At 40.6% G+C, this 22,810-nt stretch overlaps 1 protein-coding gene across 1 annotated transcript in view; it reads left to right on the top strand.

Annotated features, from left to right (window-relative positions):
• The window catches only part of LOC306959343 (multiple epidermal growth factor-like domains protein 9), a 55,872-nt gene that overhangs the window by 16,125 nt on the left and 16,937 nt on the right, over window positions 1-22,810 (top strand). The window contains exon 3 of the mRNA XM_079551431.1: window positions 17,281-17,420. Within this exon, the coding sequence (XP_079407557.1) occupies window positions 17,281-17,420 (140 nt within the window). The remainder of the gene's footprint in view (window positions 1-17,280; window positions 17,421-22,810) is intronic.

The following is a 22,810-nucleotide window of genomic DNA, read 5'->3' on the forward strand; positions in this document are numbered from 1 at the left end:
GAATTTCAATCATTCACAAATGGTTTGACAAATAAAAATTCTTTGAATCTTTGAAAAGAGGGAACAGCAACAGGAGCAGTATCATATACAGGTGCTTGTCATATAATTAGAATATCATGAAAAAGTGCATTCACTTCTGTTATTCAACTTTAACTGTGAAACTAATATATGATAGACTTATTACATGCAAAGTGAAATATGTATAGCCTGTATTTGTTATCATTTTGACCCCAAATTAAAAATCTAAAAAATCTGAATATTTTGAAAATGGACTGTGAGCCATAATCATCAAAATTCTAAAAGCTTGACATATACTTTGCATGTAATGAGCCTATATCATATTAGTTTCACGTTTTAAGTTCAGTAACAGAAATAAATGAACTTTTTCACGATATTCCAAGTCTTACTAAAATGAAAAGTAGCATGCAGGTCCTATATTGTCTTCATGTAACTTTGGGTTCTGTCAGTGAGTTTTCCGCAATGATGTAATTGACAGGCTTCTACTAAATAAATACATGATTCTTATTGTATTGTTGACTCCTAACTTAAACTCTTCCCAAGTGAGAGTTGCTTTTTGCTTTTCTTGTGAGGAAACTTCCACCATCTGTTGCACCAAACCTTCGCTGACTCGCCCTGGCTCGGAGCATTAGGCGTCCCCCTCATTTCACTCACTTCGCCCTGCCCTGATCCCTGATGTCCCGGGACGGCGGCGAGGCCAGGACTCGCGTCTATAATCCAGATTTAAAGAGGGGCCAGTCCACCCCCCCAGCCAATCGGAGGTCAAAGTGCTCGGACCACAATAGCGTCTGCATAGTTTGGGCTTACAGGGATCATCTGAGGCGTTCAGAGCTAGTTATTAGTGGTTTACAAATGCCATATTGAAGCATTAATTTATGCTGTCAGAGGCGCTGAGTCGGCAGTGCTGTGTTTTCTCTTTTGCGGCTTAGAGGCTGGAGAGAGGCACACCTGCACTCTGAACGTCCTGTGTGGCTTTGGGTTAGATGTAACATGAATCAAGAATTGGCAAGGACATTTCTTAATACATGTTCAGATGAAGATAGTCAAACAAACAGACTTGAAGTTTGAAGCTTATCCCATTTATAGACTGAGGCACAGTTTGCGCTAAATTCCCATTAATTCTGGCAAGAAACCACTAGCTACTTTTGTGTGTAGTAGCCTTCATTGTCAGAATAACACATCCGGAGTTGTCTATTTTTGATCGAATGCTATTTAGATGGAGACGGGAACAACCTGGTCATGCTCTGGACATCGTATATCACTGCATCCAGAAGGAGTAGCCTTGTGATGAAATCAAAATAGAGGGTGTTTATTATTCCATCTTCAGTGGCTTTAGGTACTGTTATAAAAAAAATTGCCATGACCTCAGGGGTCAATCTTGGGACCCCTCTTATTTAACTTCTACATGCTTCCAACAGCAATAATGTGTCATACCACAACTACGCAGATGGCACTCAGATCTACGTGTCACTGACGGCTGGTGAACATGGGCGTGTAGATACTCTCTGTCACTGCATCGGACAGATCAGTTCGTGGATGCAAAACAACTTTCTTCAACTAAACTCAGACAAAACGGAGATAATTGTTTTTGGCCCACAGGCACAAAGACAAAGTGTTATCAGTCACCTTGAGTCTCTCTCTCTAAAACCAAAAAATCAGGTTCAAAATCTAGGCGTAATCATAGACCTGAACTTAAACAGCCACGTCAAATCAAAGCAATAACATCATCAGCTTTTTACCATCTGAAAAACATTGCTAAGATCAGAGGAATAGTGTCAAAACCAGACTTAGAGAGGCTTATCCATGCATTTGTCTCCAGCAGGTTAGACGACTGTAACGGCTGCTCACTGGCCTCTCGAAACGAGCTTTCAGAGCTGCAATACATCCAGAACGCTGCTGCTCGAGTCCTGACAAGAACCAGGAAATACATCAATATTAGTCCAGTGCTCTGGTCTCTGGACTGGCTTCCTGTCACTCAGAGAATATAATTTAAAACAGCTCTGCTTCTGCACAAGTCTTTTCATGGTTTAGCACCAAAGTAGTTATGACATGTTAGAGCCGTATGAACCATCTCGGGCCCTGAGAACTTCAGGGAGGGGTCTCCTGGTGTTTCCCAGAGTAAGGACTGAACACGGTGAGGCTGTGTTCAAGTTTCACGCAGCAAAAATCTGGAACAGTCTTCATGAGGATGTGAGAAAGGCAAAGTTTTAACCAGAGAGAAACTCATTGGCATTACCTGTACTACATTACCTCTTCAACTAATACATCTTTTTGTAGCTTTTTGTGGCTAAATGTTTTTTCTCTCACACGTCATTATCACCAGAATACTGGATCACTGCCTCACAATAGTTGAAAAGAAATTGTGATAATTTGACATGCAGACAGTCAATCTCATGGACTTTGAACTTACACGTTTTAGTCTGTCGTATGTTGATTAACTTTTACTGTATTCCATGGGAACATCTGATATTTACACAGTTTGTGTTGTTTGCTGCCATGCCGACGACGTGGAAGTGCTCCTCCAGGGCTTGTCTGTAAAAGGAACCGAATTATCGTGACGTGAAAGGACATCTCTGTTTGAATAAGCCTCTCTTATAAAACCGGATTTTGAATGTAGCGCTGGTTTTGTGAATGTCTTACGTGTTGGATTAAAATCCATTATTCAGTGTGACATTCAGGACGCTGCAGTATTTCAGCAAATGACATCAGCTGCACGTAAACAAAATGTGGAGGTGCAGGAAGCAGTGATGGATATTTTCAGGATTTGAGTCTGTTTTATAGAAGAAGGCCTGGTGTTATTCCCTATTCTGTGTGGTGTTGTCTTTTGCCAGTATACGTTTTGTGTCAGTAGGCTGTTTTGTTGGGAATCATGTGGCAAAAATGTATTCAAAGTTTGTGCTGGAACCACACAGGCCCGAGCCAAAGCATGGTACTGGCATTTCTATACGCTATATACTGACAACAGAACAGACACCTACGGTCAAGCCTTACTAAATCGTTCCCTTCGTTTGCATGAACATGAACTTTGCCTGATTTCATGGAAAGGGTCTGTTGCTTTGCTATGTTTTAGTTTGCCCTTTGGGGTGCTATACTTCTCAGCAAACACGTTGTGCTTTATCCAGTCCACTTCCCAGTTGAAACACCTACACTGTGTAGTAAAAATGTGTTGTATACGTAAAATGTTAAAATTAGGTCTGGCCCGGTACCATTCAACAATACCATTATAGTATCAACATTTTGATGTCATTTGATCCAGGGACAGAATTAAAAGAAGTTACTTGGTTGTTTCAGCTCTATGACAAATATTTTAGTATAAGTATCAGAAAAAGTATTGCTCAGATATCTTTTTTATTTGTATTTATTATAGTTTACGGTGCTCAGCCTTAGTTTATATTGCTGTACTAGACACTCAAAGACTGTTCACTATAAGTGCAAGAATAAAATCAGTCCATGCCTCCTCAACCCGCCACCTTATTGTGGAGGAGGGGTTTGATCACATGATCCTAAGAGCTTTGTCATCGAGGGCTTTGTGCCCCTGGTTGGGTCTCCTAAGCAAACAGGTCATAGACGACAGGTAACACAGGTTAGACGAAAGGCGTTTCAGAACCATTATGATGAGAGACCATCATAACGGGCTGCCAACGCCCAGTGCTGAACCTGGAGGAGTGTCCTAAGGCCGCCCTGGCTTGGACCCCCCACCTGCCAGAGGAGGCATAAGGGGCTTGTGCAGTTTGATCCAGGCAGCTTAGGTTGCTGCCCCACAACCCAGTGTTGGATAAGCGGAAGAAGATGGATGGATCTATATGACACATGTAGAAGATGCTTCAATTTTGTTTTATTCCCATGTCTGTGTGTATTTGATCAATGCTAACTGTTTCACTCTCCCAAGACCCTCAATGGATTTGTTGAATGATTGATTTTTTTTTAAGTATACCTAACTTAATAAGGGCTTTAACAGATGGAAGTGAAACTCTCCTTCCAAAGCTCTTTGCATTAGAAACAAACCTTGCACTGTGCCTTGCTCAGTTCAGCTTGGTCAAAACACTGAAACTCTCTGACCCTATCTGAACCAATGGATTATTGTGGCAATTGCTAATTCTTGTTTTGAACTCATCTAGAACAAACCACTATCATTCGATAATTCCAGGATTCACCCAGTCTCACACATCACCTGACTGTAACCCTCTCAAATCAAATTCCTTGAGGCCTATAACAACAACTCCTTCGGCTGACATCTATAACGTCCTTATTCAATGTTCCCGAGGGCCATAATGGGATTTACTCATCTCTGCTGCCTCCTGTAAACCATGTCATAGGACTTGAATGCACTGTTATTGAATTTGTCAACTCAATATGTGTCAAAAGAGCTGTACGGGCCACTTGTATCTGTCACTACAAGCCGCATTTGGGTCACCTCCTCTGGGCTCGGCTCTCGTCTGCGAAGCCTGTTTTCTCCTTATGTGCTGTACAGTGGTCGGGGTCTGTCGGGGGGGCGCCTCAGTGTGTAATGAAATATTGATCGCGCCTGCAGATGTTTCCGCCCCTGCGTCGTCTGTCTGTCACCAGCTCATGGCACTTCTTAATATTACAGGGCTAACGGCTTAATGTGATACAATGTTGTGGCGCAAGGTCAGGTCAGACGATGGAAAGGAGACATCATAAGCCTCCCTGAGAGAAAGAAAATATGTTAATATTGATATTTGAGATTAGATAAGCATTTTATTGGTTAGAAGGACATGGAGCTGCTTTCAAATAACTGCCTTCAATATTGCAGTATCAAAGCTCTCAGTCGTTCAGGAAGCAGTGAAGAAATTAGATGCAAAACATCCTTAACTTTGGGTGGCACAGTAGCGCAGTGGTTAGCGCTCATGCTTCACAGTCAGAAGGTCCCGGGTTTGATTCCCACCTGGACGGGGTCTTTCTGCGTGGAGTTTGCATGTTCTCCACGTGTCTGCGTAGGCTTCCTCCAAATACTCCGGTTTCCCCGCCATAAAAAAACAACAACAGGCACTAGGAACCGCTCTGGGGCCAGGACTTAATCTATTATTTCAGTGGGACTTTCCTGGTTAAATAAAGGTCAAAAGATTACAAAGCTTAATCAACTCTGTTTCAATATGATGCATTTCAATGAATTTGATTGCAGACAGTTATTTTTTGTTTTTATCTGATCGTGTCAATAGAAGCATACAACTTCTAAATCAGGACCGTAATGAAACAAGCTAAATTGACAAAAACTACAATTTTAAAATTTTTCTTTTTATTCATTTTTGTTCATGTCATAGTTAGCCATAACAAGAGTTTTGCCATCTATTGTGCAGCCCTAATTTACGGTATATTCCAAATTAATTGGATTTGGTCGCTCTTCGCTGCACAATCTGCATGTTAAATTTATGTGCAATGACGTAAAAGAACAGGTATAACCTTGATTACACAATGTCTTTACAAGTGTCAGACGCCAAGCCCTTTTACAATGAGCACAGGCGACAGGGATGCGAGCACATAATCTTGCCAATGATCCTCATCCATGAAGCCTGACCTTGTACTGTTGTCTAATCAGCTTTGAGCAGGAAGCGCCGCTGTTATAATTAGTGTTACTCCAGGACGCATTTCTCTAATTACATTACAATGTTGCAAATTTGAAACTTTTTTTCCATGAGACTAAATGACTAATGTATCGGCCATGAAATATCTGTGAGTTCCTATATTTATGAGCTACCTATGTATTTTTTCCTCTCCATCATGTTGCATTGATTGACTTTGCAAATCCTCCATGCTGCATCTGACTCAGCAGGACTCACGTTACTCCTATTTTTGCACATTTAGTATTTTGTTTCAGATCAGGCCGAGTCAGGAGGACATCAATAGCCTCGACTGAAAGATAATCTAAAAATATGATGGATTCTTGAACCCGCTCTTTATTTAATGTATCCCCCCATGACATTGAACAAACTCTTATGACTTATACTGCATGCACAGAGATGTTTTGTAATGAGTGCAGAATTATTATGGAGCTTTTTTCCTCCTCACACAAAATGGGAGGGAAAAAACTCTAAAAAAGTCACAATTCATGAATAGCTGGTCAGAGGGATACAGATTTCATCAGTCCATAAAACCTTTGAATTGTTCTATAGTGGTTGGGTTAATACTTTCTCTAACTCACTTTCTCACAACACTTTGTACTTCTGGACACTTCGGTTCGTTTACAGCTGCAGAAAATGACAGCATTGTTTGATAATGGATTCCTGCCGGCTTGATTTTTCTTCAGTCTTTGACCGTTACTTTGCTTCCTCTCTTGTCATCTCACTTCTCACGACCCAGTTCTCTATTAGCAACAAAACATTTGGTTCTGTGTAGAGATGCACCAATCCATACCGATACTGGGGTTTGAGTATCTGCCAATATCCGATATTTACCGATACCAAGAGACTTTCTTAAAAGTGGCTTTCTCTGAGTGAAAATTTAATTGACTCTTCTCTCCATTTTAAGATCAATGAAGTCATATTTTATTGTCATGATATTACAGATCAATGATCAATTATATATATTGATAAACTAATAGATAAACATTAAACAAGGATCACTGGACTTTTCTGCACTAAATATCCTTGGGTATATGGCAGGCTTTAGGTTACATTCACATGAAATGATCTGATCATTACAAATATGTTAGATCAGTTATTTCTTAAACTAAAATACAAACACTTGGCTTTAGCAGTGGTTATTTTATTTTACTAGGCTTCTTTAGGTATTTCTATCATAGTTTCTGACCCATCCTCGATTAGTTTTTGTTAGCATTAGCATGCACCCGCTAGCTTTAGCATGCTATTGCTAGTGCAGCATTTTGTGCGGTGATCAAAAATACATTATATACATTGACATTGCCCATATTCACTTAGATTTAGGTGGTAAAAGTTGTGTTTTTAAGAATTTTTTGAGAGCCAAAACTGGTATCGGATATTTGTAGCCGATTCCCGGTATCGTATTTTTTCCAGTATCGGCTCCGATATCCAATACCAGTATCAGTGCATCCCTAGTTCTGTGTCCCGTCCCAATATTTTTTTTAATTTCAAGAGGGCTGCATCCCTTTGACCAGCTTTTAACAATTTGTGACTTTTCAGGGTTTTAAGATGTTTTTTCCTTCCCATTTTGTATGAGGAGGAAAATAGCTGCACAATCATTCTGCACACTTGATTCAGAGCGTGGAACTACTTTGACCACACTTCCTCTCACAATGCCATAGTTATTTTTTAACACAGTTATTCGTCTTAACAACAATTCTGTATGCACTTTGGGGAGCCCGTATCATTGTTCAGTCATGTTCAGTTGTTCACACTTGTGCACTGAGGCAGATGGCGCCCCTGGGGTCTTCCTCTCTAGACCCCACAGATGTTGGCAATCACTATACTGTACATTTTGGTTCTCTCCCAAAACAAGAGTCTCTGGAGATTTACAGTTGCAGCTGCACCTCTCTGTACTGGGCCAATGAGGACATACAGTGTGGTGTGGCTCTTCTCTCTGATTGTTCAGCACTTTGGTAAGCTTTGGCTTCTTGGGTTCATTTATTCATGAAAATCTGCCACTGTGTCATTGCTTTTGAGAACATAATGAAAGCTTTTGAACTGAAAAGTGATCCATTATGTGTTTAAACGAAATTGCCTCCTCCGTCATATTTGCTGGCAATTTGGCAGAGCTGTGGCTAAGGTTTAAACACAGCTAAAATTCAGTTCTGTCCATGATTTTCCTTAACTTTCTTTGATTTGATCTTGATCTCTGTTTCTTCGCCGAAATTTGATGACATTTTGATTTAACACAATGGTAAACTATTGCTGTAAATTATCGTTAACTAATTTTTCAAAGGCTTTTCATGCTCACCTGTGTTTCATATCACACCGTACATTTAATCTTTCCTCGATGCTTTGGTATGTGCTAAAGGAATTTACAAGCATTTTCATATCCCTCGTCTCAATTCTCACGGATGGTGCCGGGTTGAACTCTGGCGCACCTCGCCGTGAGAGCGCTGAGTGACGGTTGGTTTTGAAGACGTCCAGACTTGCCCCGCGCTTTCGAACAGTTATGCCTCAAGGACATTTACTGAACTCTTCCCATTTTGTCGCAACCTGCGTTTCTAGTGCTGATAAGGGTTTGTGTTGGCTAGCACAACAAATGGTACAGTGTTACTTTGCTTTGAGAGATTGTCAAGTCAAGTGTTACCAGTCCTTGAAATTCTTGCCATTTTCCAATTTTTCCCCCCAGTCAAACTACAACTGTTTTAATGTTGTTGTTTTTTAATGGAATTGACAATATTTCAGTATTCAGTACATGTGTGTGTTTAGATCACTATTAGGTGTAATTATATCTGTGGACTTGTGGATATGAGTTTCCTCTGAGATGTATTATTGATGAGGAACAAAATAGACCAGTGTTTATGAGATTAAGTTACAAAACCACGCCAAAAGTCAGTTGAAATGACTATGTTAACAGCCACAACAAGCTACTGTACACAATAGACTCTCATCTCACCAAACCAGTCTTAAAACCAGTTTAAAGGTCACTGTGTCTTTTATTAGCAATTGCGTTAATGAAATGATTATTTTTAATCATTGGGGCAACAGTGGCTCAGTGGCACTTCCTACCCAGCCCAATGCCAGGTGTGCCTGTGTTGTCGAGTGTTTCCACCGGTCAAACCAGGGTCAGCCAGGTATACGTTTTGGGACCGTGCTCAACACTACAGGTCTAAGTGCTGAACTGTTACTAACGTGACGTGTACGGACTGTTGGCCTCTGATCGGCCAGAAGGGAGGGGATAGCCTTCACTAAAACATGGCATACATACAGGATTTTATATTTCACAATGTCATACTGCTGTTGAGAAAGGTGATTTTGTCAATGGTAGCCTTTAGCCGCTGTTAGTACAACTTAAGACGGTGTTAGCACAACTTTAGCTGGTGTTTGCATAACTTCTGCATGTAGCTTTCCTGCATAGCTCGTCTTTTAGCAGCTTCTTTCCTATAGTTCTTGCCTTGGCACCTCTGAATAAATCCATAAACTCCATCCAAAGGGATTATTTGGCCATATTATTCTCATCATGACTCACATAATGTTTCATCTGTGTTCTGTTGTAATGTGTATTCTAGCGTGAGCATCCGTGGGAGCGCCACCCACAACCACTGCGGTCCATTTGTAGCGTATATGCTAAACGTGAAAAACCATGCTGCACTGCAAACAAACAGTGCTTGGTTGAAGCCTGCTACATACATGCAACGTAAAACACTTTTTGTGACTTGTTTGTGGAAGCCATATAAATTAAATTCTTGTATGTATCCTTCTCTTTGATACATTTTAGATGATTCTCAGTTGATCTCGTCTCTGCATCTATGTAATGTATGTTTCCCATCTACATTACAACATTAACATGCTTTTACCATTTGGAACATTTATTTTCACTCATAAGCTAATTCAGTAACAACAAATGCCCGATCCACAACAACAATTGCACTTTCACAACAACAATACCGAGTTAGCAACTTTTAACTGCTTCATTAGCCGTTAGAAGCTCATGTTTTGGCTTGTCTCTCCTCATAATTAACAGGGGTCAGGTCCGGGCATGTGTTTGCGTGATGTCAGAGTTAGTCATGTAGTCATGTGACACTCCAGACCAAGGTAAAAAGGTCATGTGACTCAAGCGCTGGTGGATCTCTTCAACTTCCCTTTTTCTAAGGATCTGGGCTGCACATTTTTTTCATATTCTTACTTGCCTCGTTGGACGAACCCTGAGCGGAAAGGTGTACTCTAGCTGGTAAGACGAGTAGTTTACAGTTCCTGATTCATAATTCAACAGGACAACAAAATACTGCACATGGCCCCTATTGACCCTTCCTTATTGCAACGAGTGTGTTTTTTTTCCTCAGTCTGTTGAAGTCTTGTTGAATGGCGGCCTCTGAATGAGGTTAAGCTTCGTCGCGCGTGTGATACTGACCTACTTAACACGCAGCGGCCCGTGCAGTGAAACCTCTCAAAAAACAATAACATCAGACCCCCCTCACCCCGGTCAGAAGGCTGTACGGATTACACCGACTGTCCCATTGCAGCAACTGACTTGGCGATGCATGATTTTGTAAAATATCTAAATACATTTCCTCTGCTGAACTACTGTATGTGATTGTGATTTAATATAATTCAGGATTCAGTCGTACATTTCTAACATGGCCATTCTGGTTTAAGAGAGCCCTGTTTATGAACTGCTAACACTAATGCAAGAAATGCATTGTGTCTCTCAAACCACTGATAAAAAAAAAGACAATAGTTAACTGCGATATCAATGAAATCTGTACACAATAGGGGGCATCAGGGGGAGGGAAGAGGAGAGTTCAGCTTCCTCATAGCCTGGTGGATGAAGCTGTCCTTCAGTCATTTGGACCTGCCACAGATCGAGATTGGTTTCTTACATAGATTTACTAATTGCAACATTTAGAGTTTGCCGAATGTACACCCTCTTCCCTAACCCCTGATTCACTGCACTTTTTTCTCTCCGGACATTCGGACACCAATATAAAATGCCGTGACCACTATAGTGCACTATGTAAAATAGTTTTCAATTAAACCGTGATTCTTTGTGCTGCCCAGGTATACCACATAAAACAAGCAGCTTTAGGGATTTCTTAATTGTGACCGTTCAAATTGCTGCGTAGAATAATTTCTAAGCCCTTGTGCCAACCAGGTCTCATACGGCAGCCACCAAGGGACAAAAAGCAAAGAGCAGAAAGTGCATATTAAGTCGCCTGTGTTTGAACCGTGTCCAGTGGCATATGACAGATTGCAGCTCTCTGGTGCAGGTCAATGCTTGATCTCTGTCTACCAATCAGATCGCAGCGTGGCCCGTGCGCCGCATTAAAGGCGGTTTGATTTATTTAGGCGTTAAGGCTATTATTAGCATATTATCGAACCGTGTTGTGCGTGACCAGGAACCCTTAACTAATGCAAAAGAAACAGCACGATTTATGTAACAAAGATGGATGCTTTAACACTTAATGGAAATCACACCAAGAGGCTTTTACAAATACGCTTGATTAGGAAATACATTTTTGTTGAATGTGATTTGCATTGCACTGGCAGTAAATCCTACCGTAATTCATCCATCGTTGATTTATTTTACACTTTTTAGAATTTTAAACATGGCCAAAAATGCTAGTTTGGAGTAAAAGTGAATACGCCATACTAATTTTAAATGCTTTTGTTCGTACATGCATGCGTTATACCAAGATAAAGTAGTCATTTTAGCAGTCATTACAGCTGCATACACTATTGCCAAGGTTGAATAATATTGCATAATGAATTTCATGGCAATTTCCTTATTGTGGTTAAGACTAGGAGTTCAGTTCAGTTTTCACAAAAGTAACAAATACGATGATCATACTTACTTCATACTTAAATACACTGACTGGTATTTTTACCACAACGACACTCATAAGACGAATAAAACATGCACAATATGCTAGATATAGCAACAATCCGACAAAAGGTAATTTTTGTGATGAGAGATGACAATCACCGTTTCTTCTATCATGAATAAATTGCGCTCCGTTGCTCTGAAATGCTCACTGGACCGCGCCATGTAATAATCCCCTAACTGGTTTTAATGGGCGTGTGCCAGGGCCTGGTATTATACTGTAGCGTCTGTGCCACATGCCACAGAGCTCTTTGTGTGACGCTCGTGGGCCGTGTTTGTTTAATGCACACTCGCATACGGGGCAGGTCGAAGCAGGTCGGCACAAGCAGCGCGTGGAGGCAGAGAGGGTCACGAGCCCTTTGCCCTCTGACGTGCCCCGGGACAGACAGCGACTGGACTGGACAGAGGCCAAAAGATACAGGGTGCCGCTACACCAGCTGCAACATAGACCTGAGTAATTAATCCATAACAAAAATGTTACGGTTTTAGTAGAAGTTACTGTAATAGATAACAGAATATATGTTTATATTCTTCCTAAAAATAGCTAAATACAAGAACCAAAGACTTTCCAGAACATGTTTGTCGAGGCCTAAACCTCAGTGTCAGCACTTTTAATACGAGATGAGACTCCTTTTGTTATTTTGTTTTAATGCAAATGACATTATCGTGCCTAATCATATTGCAATTTCAATTTGATTGTGATTAATCGTGCAGCCCAAAGTAAAAAATATTGATTGTGTCTTGGGTTATTCATTACCTATTACAAAATGCATACTGACACAGAGCAATTGATTAAAGACTGTATTTGAAAAAGCACACATTGACAACAAAAGGGAGGCGTAGAGGTCTTTTTGTATCCTTTGAACCCATGTTTGTGCACAAATATCAGAATCACAATAGATTTTATTGCCATTGTCAGTGAACGGGTTCACAGACTAGGAATTTTCTTCGTTTCACACACCGAATTTGTGGAAGAGATAAATAGTAAACTGTAAAACTATAAGAACGTGAACATAGATGATAAAATAAAAATTTTACACAGAACAACAAGTGATTGCAGTCATTATTAACAGACAAAATAACAGAACTGATGTGAAGTGATTATAAAGTATCTCCTGATTGCTCTTCTTTCTTTTGAACGCAGTGAATTTAATAAATAAAATGAAATGCACATCTAGTCACAGTCACATGTTAAAAAATGTAAATGGATAAGTTGTCCATAATTGGCCAGCCCTACACCTGAATGAGATGAAGAGCGTGACTTTTGACCCACTGTCACTGACCCTTACTTTGCCAACCGGTTGATTAGCGTGTAACATCGGATATTTAGCCTGGCATCCAGAATTCTAAAATATGATAAAATTATTATATTTGTTTATTTGTGGTCACGTGTTGTTCTTGAGCACTATCACTCTCGGGATACGGAAGTCAACCTCAATAACAATATACAGACGAGGCACGGGAGAGAGAGAGAGAGAGTTTTTTTTCTAATCTGTGGTAAATGACCAAAAACACATCGACAGTAGATGAGTTTTGTTCTTTGGTTTACTCCGCTTCCTGTTTGCTTCCATATGTTTCACTGTGGAGGAAGTTGATGCTGATTCTTACCAGACTGAATCGCATGGTCAGCAGTGAGTCTGGATTCTCTAGGCAATGGGATATTACATCCAATAAGTATATCCTTGGATTATATCTTGATATAGTTGAAGTACATTGCCCTTGTACACTATCCCTTGCCATCAGATTAGATAAACCGCCAGCTCTGTGCCAGCTCTTCTTTTCCAATCGACTTCCCTATTAAGTGCACTGCCTGTTTTCTCACTTTCTCCCTCAGTTGTTGTGAGGTCCTAAAGTGTTTTGTTTCTCTTTTGAAAGCGCTCCTAATACCCCCCTCTCTGTCCCTCTGTGAGCGCCGCCGGGGGCCCCTTCATTTGCATTAAGGGCAGTTGTCCAAACAAAGCTCTGTTTGTGGCCGGACCCTGCGCACGCTTCCCCAAAGTGCTCCCCTGTCACTCCTCGTTCGCTTGAGCCGGTTTGAAGTCTTTGTCAGATTTTGGGTCCAAGTCCATTGTCTGGGATCGAAGACTAATCAGGACTGACTCGTTATTGTTCTCCATAAGAATGACACTGTTTATGAGAAGGGCGCTCTGTGGGAAACAATCACATCTCACTGTACGTCCACTCTCACTGTGCCAAGTAATCAACTTTTAATCCAGTCGTGCTTAAAATTATGGCTGATCGTAATAATATCGGCGTGGAGCGGTTTACTCGACATGTCTACAGCCTCCTGTGACATTGAGAGTTTGCAACCTTTGTTTAATGGTGCTACAGCGGAAAGCGTTTATTTGTGGTTTAAGGCGAGACACTTGAATAGGGGAAAAATGTAGATTTACAGATATCAATTTGAAACTTTTTCTGTAGATGACTGGCATAAATGTGAGAAAAACATACATTGCAAGTTTTCTGTCATTTTATCTTTTCATATAAGAACAAGGTGTTTTATGCCTAAAAATGCCCCAAATTTCCCATCTTTTCGGCGACAAAATCTGAATAATGGATAGAGCTACATTCAAATTTATGGTTTCATTTTATTGATAAATGAGTTACCAAGACTTTCTCAGAGGGGATTTTGGATTTCTTGTTTAATTTTAAAATAAGCTGTTTTTTAGTGGAAAAATTTGTAAAAATGTAATTTTCGCCTTATTTTTTGACATTCAAAACTCAATAAATGGGGCTAGGGATTAAATAATAAAAAATCCCTCTGAAAAAAATCTTCCAAATATTGTTCAGTCCAAGGCTGGAAAATTTGAAGTCTTTAGGTCCTACTGACGTGGACATAGTGTCGCCACAATGACAGAAAAATGTGTTTTGAGAAAAAGACCCTTGAAATTGCATTGTCCCATATAAGTCTATGGGCAAACATTGAATCAGCGCAATATTTAAACATGTTTTTGTGAAGATTGAGATTGACCAATTTGGTCCAAAACCTGAAAATTGAAAAAAAAAAATAGTTTTGCCTGTAGTGTCTCCCCTTAAGCCCCTTGTGTGATCTTTTTACTTTTCAATTACTTGGGTTGCCACGTGAAGCAGCTCTTCAGGTTCTTTGTGACATGAACATACGCTGGGCTCTGATTGGCAACGAGAGAGTGGACAGCCCTCACTATTGACATGCGGGTCATACAGATTTAGTATTTCACATCATACTGCTGTACTAAAAGGGGATTTTGCCGATATTAGCATTTAGTCGCTGTTAGAGCAGGTTTTGCTGGTGTTAGCATAACATTAGCATGTAGCTTACCTTCATAGTTCATATTTTAGCTGCTTCTTTCCTCTGGTATTTGCCTTGGCACCTCTGAATGATTCCATAAATCCCACCAGATGGCAGTATTTGTCCACATTTGTTCTCATTGCGGCTTACAAAACTTTTAATGACGGTCTGTACAGCGTGCTCCTCCGTGGGGGTTCTGCCCACAACAACTGCAGGTGTGTGTGTGGTGGAAACAGAAAGGTGTGCGGGACAGGGTCGATACGTGACCAGACTAGACACAACAGCAGTAACTACATATGCGCTTGGGTGAAATTCGAACCTCTGACCATGCAGTTGTTGAGCTGATTCTTACCCTGCTTTCGACCGTTGCTCTTTTCTGAAAACATTACTTACTGTACGTGTGGTATGAAATATCGCTAACACTTGATTTTGTTGAACGAAAGTAAAGAATAATAAACTACATGTTTTAGGAGTTCAGCTGTTTTTCTCTTTGGGCATGAGTTGCTGCTTTGCTTTGACTACAGGAAGCCAAATATAATGCTGTTGTCATGTGAACTGGGGGGCATGATATCCCAAGAGGGAGCGTGATTTTTCCCAGTTGGTTTGTGTTCATGGGCTTTTCATATCGAAAAGTAGGGATTTTGACTTGACTTTCATCATTGACTAGAGTTCGGCCATTTGAATTTGGTGTTGGCGTCTTGAAAGCTAAGTGTTTTTCTTTTTACAAGCCTAAATTTCGCTCACAATTATGTTTCTCCGAGGACAATGGGCCAAAAAGCTCAGATTAAACAACAAATGAGCAAATCAGCTTTCCAGTCAAATGTGGAGGTCGGGAATCGTCTTTTATCCCGAGTTCCCAAGTTGTTTTCCTCAGTTAAGCGAGCTATCATGTGCATTTTCTCGAATTCACGAACATCACATGAACTCGACATAAGATAGCTGGGCAGTTTAGTTGCTCATGGGCTCAGCATCACCTGGTTTGCTCCAAGGCTGATCTGTGTCTTATTAAACTTCAAACTCATTATGCGGCAATCACTCTTGGTTCTGATATTGTGCTGTGTTTTTAATTCCCTGTTTTTAATTATCAATATGGTAATACAACACAAAGCCGCATCATCTTTAACCTCTGAAATGAAGCGAACTGTGTGTTATTGCCAATGGGATCAAACATAATGGGATTTCTATTTTCCACTCTGATTTTCTTATGTAAAACACAGCGGGGCACTGAGGCAGATACACTCCAGGCTTTTTCAAATGGGGCACTGGCTGAGCTTGATACAGGCTTATGCAACCAAACCAGCGTCCCGTTATTGTGTGTAGGAACAGAGTAGTAGAACAACATTTGCTCATTATAAAGTGGCCATTTTAGTGAAGTATACCTCAGATGTATGCGTAGAGATGTGGTTGTGGTTTGTATTTTACACTGATTTGTAAATCTGATGCTATTTAATTCAAGCACATTGTATAATATTTTTGCAATACTAAGCTCCTAGTTGATTTGACGCTAGTCACGGAGATGTCTCCGAGACATCCTCTGGCAATAATGCGAGTCTCCAAGTAGTCTTAAATTTCAGCGGAGTCCAGTGTCCATGTGGTCTCTGAGAGGTCTCTGAGACGTCACTGAGACCTGAGACCAAGGAAATCTCATCCAACAAATCTAAAACCCCCAGATTTTATTTGTTTGCACAGGGGATATTGCACAACCTAAATAATTGCAGACTTTGTGATTATTTTGTTTTGCAAATTGCTTTGTTTTCTTGCAGTGAAAAAAAAAAACTAGTAGAAAACTATAGAGATAGTTCCTTTGCTCCTCTTTTGATCTTTTGAAATATGACACATTTAAACACTGATGTAGCACCTTAGAGTCGCTAATCGCTAAATGAACTGTTATTGAATAAAATCGTTGCATGAAATGGCTTAACGTTCTCTCTGATGCTGTGCAGACATTCACAGTGCAGTTATTTGGAGCAGATGGAGGGATGGTCAGACTGTGGGGAGTGCAGTCTGTACATCAGCTGTCACTGCTGAGTTCCAAAACACGGCTACACCCGTCTCTAAAACAAAATCTAACTGAACATATACCCAACTCTTCTGTTTAAATTATCCTCATGAATTATATATTAGTAACTACTACATATATTAGCTTTTACCGTGTAATAAGGCAATTTGTCAGCCTCATAGTGGCCAAACTGAGATTCTTGTTTCATTCTTGACTTGTATTGTAAGCAATTTGTTTTTTCATCAAATACAAAATGACCAAATGAAGGCTAGAAAGAAATGAGGAAAAATCACGACAAAACCTTGTACACATTTTTAAGTGTAAGTCATGCTTTTCTGTTTGTGTAAATGTCAATCAGATGGAAAAGCACAGTGATTTTGCAAAATATTATTTCTGTTACTGTGCTGGCGATAATTTGATAATATATAATGCTGCCCTGCAAAAGATGTGTCTATATATTTGCTGAAATGTGTTTTTCCTTTTATAGTACCCTGAATAGCAATGACTTCAGATGTTCACTAACGTGTTGTTGTGTTTTGTGTTTCCGCAGCTCAGGGACTTGTGTGTGTAAATCCGGCGTGTACGGGCCCAAATGTGACGACTGCCACCCGGGGTTCTTCCACTTCAGCAGCACGGGCTGCAGACCCTGTCAGTGCAACAACCACACCAGCAACTGCCACCCCCAGTCCGGTCAGTCCACCATACTCTACTGTCTTCCATTTACAAAATGTGTAGTCAAATCCTGGAGTGTAGTTTGTATACCACAACAATCTTCATTGTCCATCCCAGTGCTGTAGAGACAGAGATTCATCTTGGTTGTCTGGCGACTAATGGGCGTGTGTGAAAGTGAGAGTGTTGTTTTGGTTGAAGAACAAAAGAGGAACAGAAGCCGGGTGATGTCTGTGGAAAGCAGAGCACTCCCAGCCGCTCCATACACACCTGGGAATACAGGCCAGGTGCGCCCAGATGCTGCCAGGCTCCTCCCTCTGGGCCTGATATACAAAGCCACAAAGCGCCCCAAACACAACCCAAACACGGAGGCATGACATGAGCCGCTACTACAACTCCCCAGGTTTAAATCCAGCTTCATCTTTCTCTTGACTGCAGTGCTAGATGGCCTGGTAAAAGGTAGCAGTAGGGAAGGGAAGGGAATCATATTTGTATAGTGCTTTTCATATGACAAAAATCACACCCAAAGCGCTTCACACATGAAAGGGGGGTTCATTCACTCCATGCAGATGGTGGTAAGCTTCATTTGTAGCCACAGTTTCCCCTGGGGTAGACTGACAGTAGCAAGGCTGCTCACATCTGCGCCAACGGTCCCATCTACCACCACCAACCACTCACACATAGGCATTGGGTGAAGTGTCTTGCCCAAGGACACAACGACAGTCTGCACCTGCAGGAGCCGGGGATTTGAATCCCCGACCTTCCGCTCTACCATCTGCGCCTCTAAATATCCTCTTATCTTTGCATGTTACTAATCATGCCCATTAAAACTGTGATTTTGATTCCAGGGTAATTTATAGTGCAGCCTTAGGCATAGGGATGGGAATCGAGAACCAGTTCTACTTGAGCAATCCATCGGAAACGCACGTCTCCTTTATTAATGATGCTTTTTATCGATGCCACTTTGCACCGCAGCCTCTTAATATTAAACCTACAGGCACGGAGCTGCTGCAGATCCAAGACAGCATGCACCACTTTCACTTCATGTCTATGTCATGTTCAACTAAAGTCTTGGCTGTTTTTGGATCGGCGCTACAAATCTGTCGTCTTTATGAGAGCTCATAAACTGCAGCTACTACGTAAGCACAGAAACAATGAGCACGTGCTGAAACATGTGCTTCTGTGCACTGGCTTGGCATCATTCAGAAACAACTGCGCCGACACTGAGAGTTGCAACTTGACTTAGTCAAACGAGTGTTTTGGCTTTTTAAAAATGCTTTGTATGATGTGATTTTATGTCAGAATATGTCAAATATATGTATTTACTCTCCTGTTTAAATAAAAGCTACAAGAAACATGCACATATTATAATTTATAGCCGATTTTTAAATTAGTTGGAATCAATGATAGAATTGATAAAGTACCACATCCATATGAGAAATGATTAGGCAACCACTCGCACAGTCATGCCTCTGCACGTAACTGACACAAATATCTGGATTATCATTTATTCTTCTTCTGGTGCAACAGGCATTGATATCAATAAAAACGCATCAATTCCCATCCCTACTTACGCAGGAACGATCAAATTAAATGTATTGATGAATGACAAAAGCAATAAGAAGCCAGTGTCCCTCAGTCGGAAAACCACTGTTTGTACATCATTGTTGATCAATAAATAGTCCTTTAGCTTGATCAGCACATGCAGAGAAACTGGTATCATGACCGCATGCTCTTGCGCTTCATTAAGCTAATATCATCAAAATGCAAGTCTGTCTGTGTTTGCTTTTCCTTTCACGTTGTCACAAAATGGCAACATCCTTTTCATTAGACATAAGACGCCAGCATCTGCGCTTGCCTATCTCCAATTCAAAGGGATTTCTCCATAACAAAAGCCAAATTACATCTTTAATTAAATTCTCCGCTTGGTTCCTCATAACTCTAAGCTTTTATGGCCCCCTTCCCTCTGAAACAGGCATTACATTAGGACCCCTGGTAAACGGAGCAGCTGTCTGTGTGAATGGACGACTCTTCGTTTCGACGGAGCCTGTGACATTCTCATTATATCGACCATAAACGTATCCTCAGTCTTTACGGCTCTTATCACCCCTGTGTTATTTACCCGCAGTAACGTGTCTGATTTGGGTCTTCGGCAGCACACAAACTGCCTCGCTTCATTAGAGGCGATATTGACTCTGGGAAAGTAAAGAAAAACTGCCACTTTCGCTTCCCGTTGTTTGTCTTTTCCCATAACTTCAGCGGCGGTGCTGCTTTCTCTTCAGTCTCTTCAGTCCCTCTTCTTTTTCAGCCTGGATTTAGTCGAAGAAGTGTCAAGCTAATTTGTCGTTCATATGTAGCTGTGTGCTGGGTCATCAGAGGGTGTTGAATATGTTGCGATGAACTGTATTTTTGAGGACCGTTTTGTGCCACAGTGACCGTGGTGGAGACAGTGGCGTGTCTACAATAACACATTTGTTTTTTTGTTGTTGTTTTTTTTCTTGTGAAGGCACAAGGGCTAAAACATGTATTGTTTATTTCCTGTCATGGATTTTGTTTTTGTGTTGTGCCCCTGTCTTCTGCGGCGCTGTTGTTGCATTGCACTCCCATAGTCTCTTAATAAAAACATTCAAAGTAAAACACACTGCCTGACCAAAAATAAAGAAAGGTCACATGCTCTAATACTTAATTCGACCTCCTTTGGCTTTGATTACAGCACACATTCGCTGTGGCATTGTTTCGATAAACTTCCGCAATGCCAAAACATTCATTGTTGCATTAACTTTTCACCAAGATCTTGCATTGATGATGGGAGAGTGTGACCACTGTACAAAGCCTTCTCCAGCACATCCCAAAGATTCTCAATGGGGTTAAGATCTGGACTCATGATTACTGAACCACTCTTTCATAATGTGAGCCAGATGAGTCCTGGCATTGTCATCAGGGAAGAATAACCTGGTCACTCAGGATGTTCAGCTGATCTCAATATTTGGGCACGTGTTGTTAGGGCTGTCACGTATTTACTGTATCGACTTATCGTTCATTAAATAACAGATAAACGATACATTTTTGAGCTCGATATTTCTTTTTCTTTACATTATATTTCATGTTTATTGCAGCTTGTGTGGTATTTGAATTTGTTATCGTGACAGGCCTACGGTGTGTTGCTGAACCCAGACCTGACCAACTGCAGTGACCCCAGATCATCACAGTTAGTCAAACTGTGGTGGCAATGTTTATTTTCTTTGGTCATGTAGTACTTTTTTGGCGTTAGGCATCTGCAACAGGGGGAAACCAGTTTGACGTTAAACACCCCCCACAGGCAAGAGAGTGCACAAACACAGGGAAATTTCAATTTCAGTTATAGACCAAAATTGCGGTATTTTCATTAAAATTGTTGAGCAATGACATCATTTTCCTATACATTTAGATTTCATGCTAGTTTGATAATAATTTTTAATGACATTTCAGGCCTTGATTTTGGCTAAATTAATATAATGACTTTTAATTCCCCACAGAAACCTTAAAGCAAGAAAGGCATGAGTCACCTTTGTGTAAAATCTGGACAAATATTTATTACTTAGTGTTGACTACTAGATGTGGCAGGCAGCCCTGCTGTAGCTTCATAATGTGATAAGAAAATGTGCCCTTGCACTGCTGCGACGTTTTGTAGTTTCTTCCATAGTCTGGAAGAACAGGTGACTCTTACTTTTCCTATTTACGTTGGGACTGCACAATAGTTCATCAAATTATTGCTATTGCAGTATCACAAGAAGCCACGTCTCGCAACATCACTGCAGGTCTTCAATCTGACGAATTTAAAAATGTGCAAAAGTTCAGTTTTTTTAGTTATATGTTTAACTTGTGTTGGTCTCGATTTTTTTCCTGGTTTTGACTGGCGTTTGATGACGAAACCAATTCCTTTAGATATTTTTAATGGTCGTAATCGTTTAGTAATGATTGCAATAATATTCAAGACTGATAAATATCAGTAGGTTGTGGCTGCAGGTCTATTTTCAGAGGAGAACAATGGCTGTATCGGTTTACCACTTTGATTACTAGCGTCATGAGGGAGCACCTGTTCAAAGCAAAGCCCGGTCTCTTTCTTACAGTGTGTCTTTCAGATTAAAGGGAGTGGGGCAGATCGGTGCTAATGTTGAGGGGGGGGGGGGCGTTGGTAGTGGCCATATGTCCTGCCATTATAAAGCAGGGCAGATGGACTCTGTGGCCTTCTGTGAGTAGATTACCTTCGCCGAGGACAGTAAAGGCCGCCCCTGTGTGCTCTCCCCCGGGCCAAGAACACAATGGAAGTAAATGCAAATATCAACGCCCCCCACCCCACGCGCATAAAGGTGACAGAGACGCGCCATTTTCAGCAGAAAGAAGCCAAAATGTCCACATCAATAGACTAAACAAATGAACACACAGGCTAAACAAAATCGCAGTCTACGCTGAAAGAGAACACAGGTGCGTCATTGAGTGAAAAAAAAAGCGGGATAAGCTAATAAGATAATTCATATTGAGCACCTAACAAGGAAAAATGATGTGCACTGTAAATTAGGTTAACACAAACCCCTGGTGATCACTAACTGGGTTTTCAGTCGAGGGTGGGAGTCTCAGTAGCAGAGTGGTTAGCGCAAAAAACAACTGTAGCTGCATGTACTCCAATCCAATCCACTTTATTTATCATTTATCATTATTAACATTTAAACAACAACATTTGCTGCACATGAGGTCATAAAAACAATGAAACCTAAACAATATAAATTAGCTCCACCACTAAATGAGTATAAAACAATACACAGAAATAAAAACAGAAACAATAAATAAGAACTAAACTAACTTATCACTAAAACGAATAAATGATGAAGGATCACTTAATTCATCATGAACAATTCATTAGCTATAGTGTGACTAACACTACTACAGTTAATCATAATGAGTAGTTCGTCACATACTTCACTTATTCACTGTTCAGTAGTCATTAAGCGAAAAAACTGCAGTTGTGGCTAGTGTTAGTATGTAGCATGACGCTAACATGAATCATCATGTTAGCATTCTCTGTTATTTATGTAATTATGGGCTGTTGAATCACTTTCCTCCTCTCCATGTCTTTGTATCTGTATTGAGTAGAAAACTATATTCATGATTCAGCATTTGTTAAAGTAGTTTTGGAGTAATTATGGAAAGTTTAGATTTTTCTCCTCTTTGTTTTCCCCCCCAGCTGCTTCAAACATGACCATATATGGGCGATTCCAGCGGCGCCGTCTGTTTAGTCGCAAATTGTTATGCCCTATGTTACACTGGGGTGAAAAGACTCACACAGTCATGCCTCTGCATGTCTTTATGCCAATTAACCAACACAAATATCTGGATTACCATTTTTTATTCTTCTTCTGGTGCAACAGGTCGAA

This window comes from Gobius niger (assembly GCF_951799975.1).
Source record: "Gobius niger genome assembly, chromosome: 1".
Taxonomy (NCBI): domain Eukaryota; kingdom Metazoa; phylum Chordata; class Actinopteri; order Gobiiformes; family Gobiidae; genus Gobius; species Gobius niger.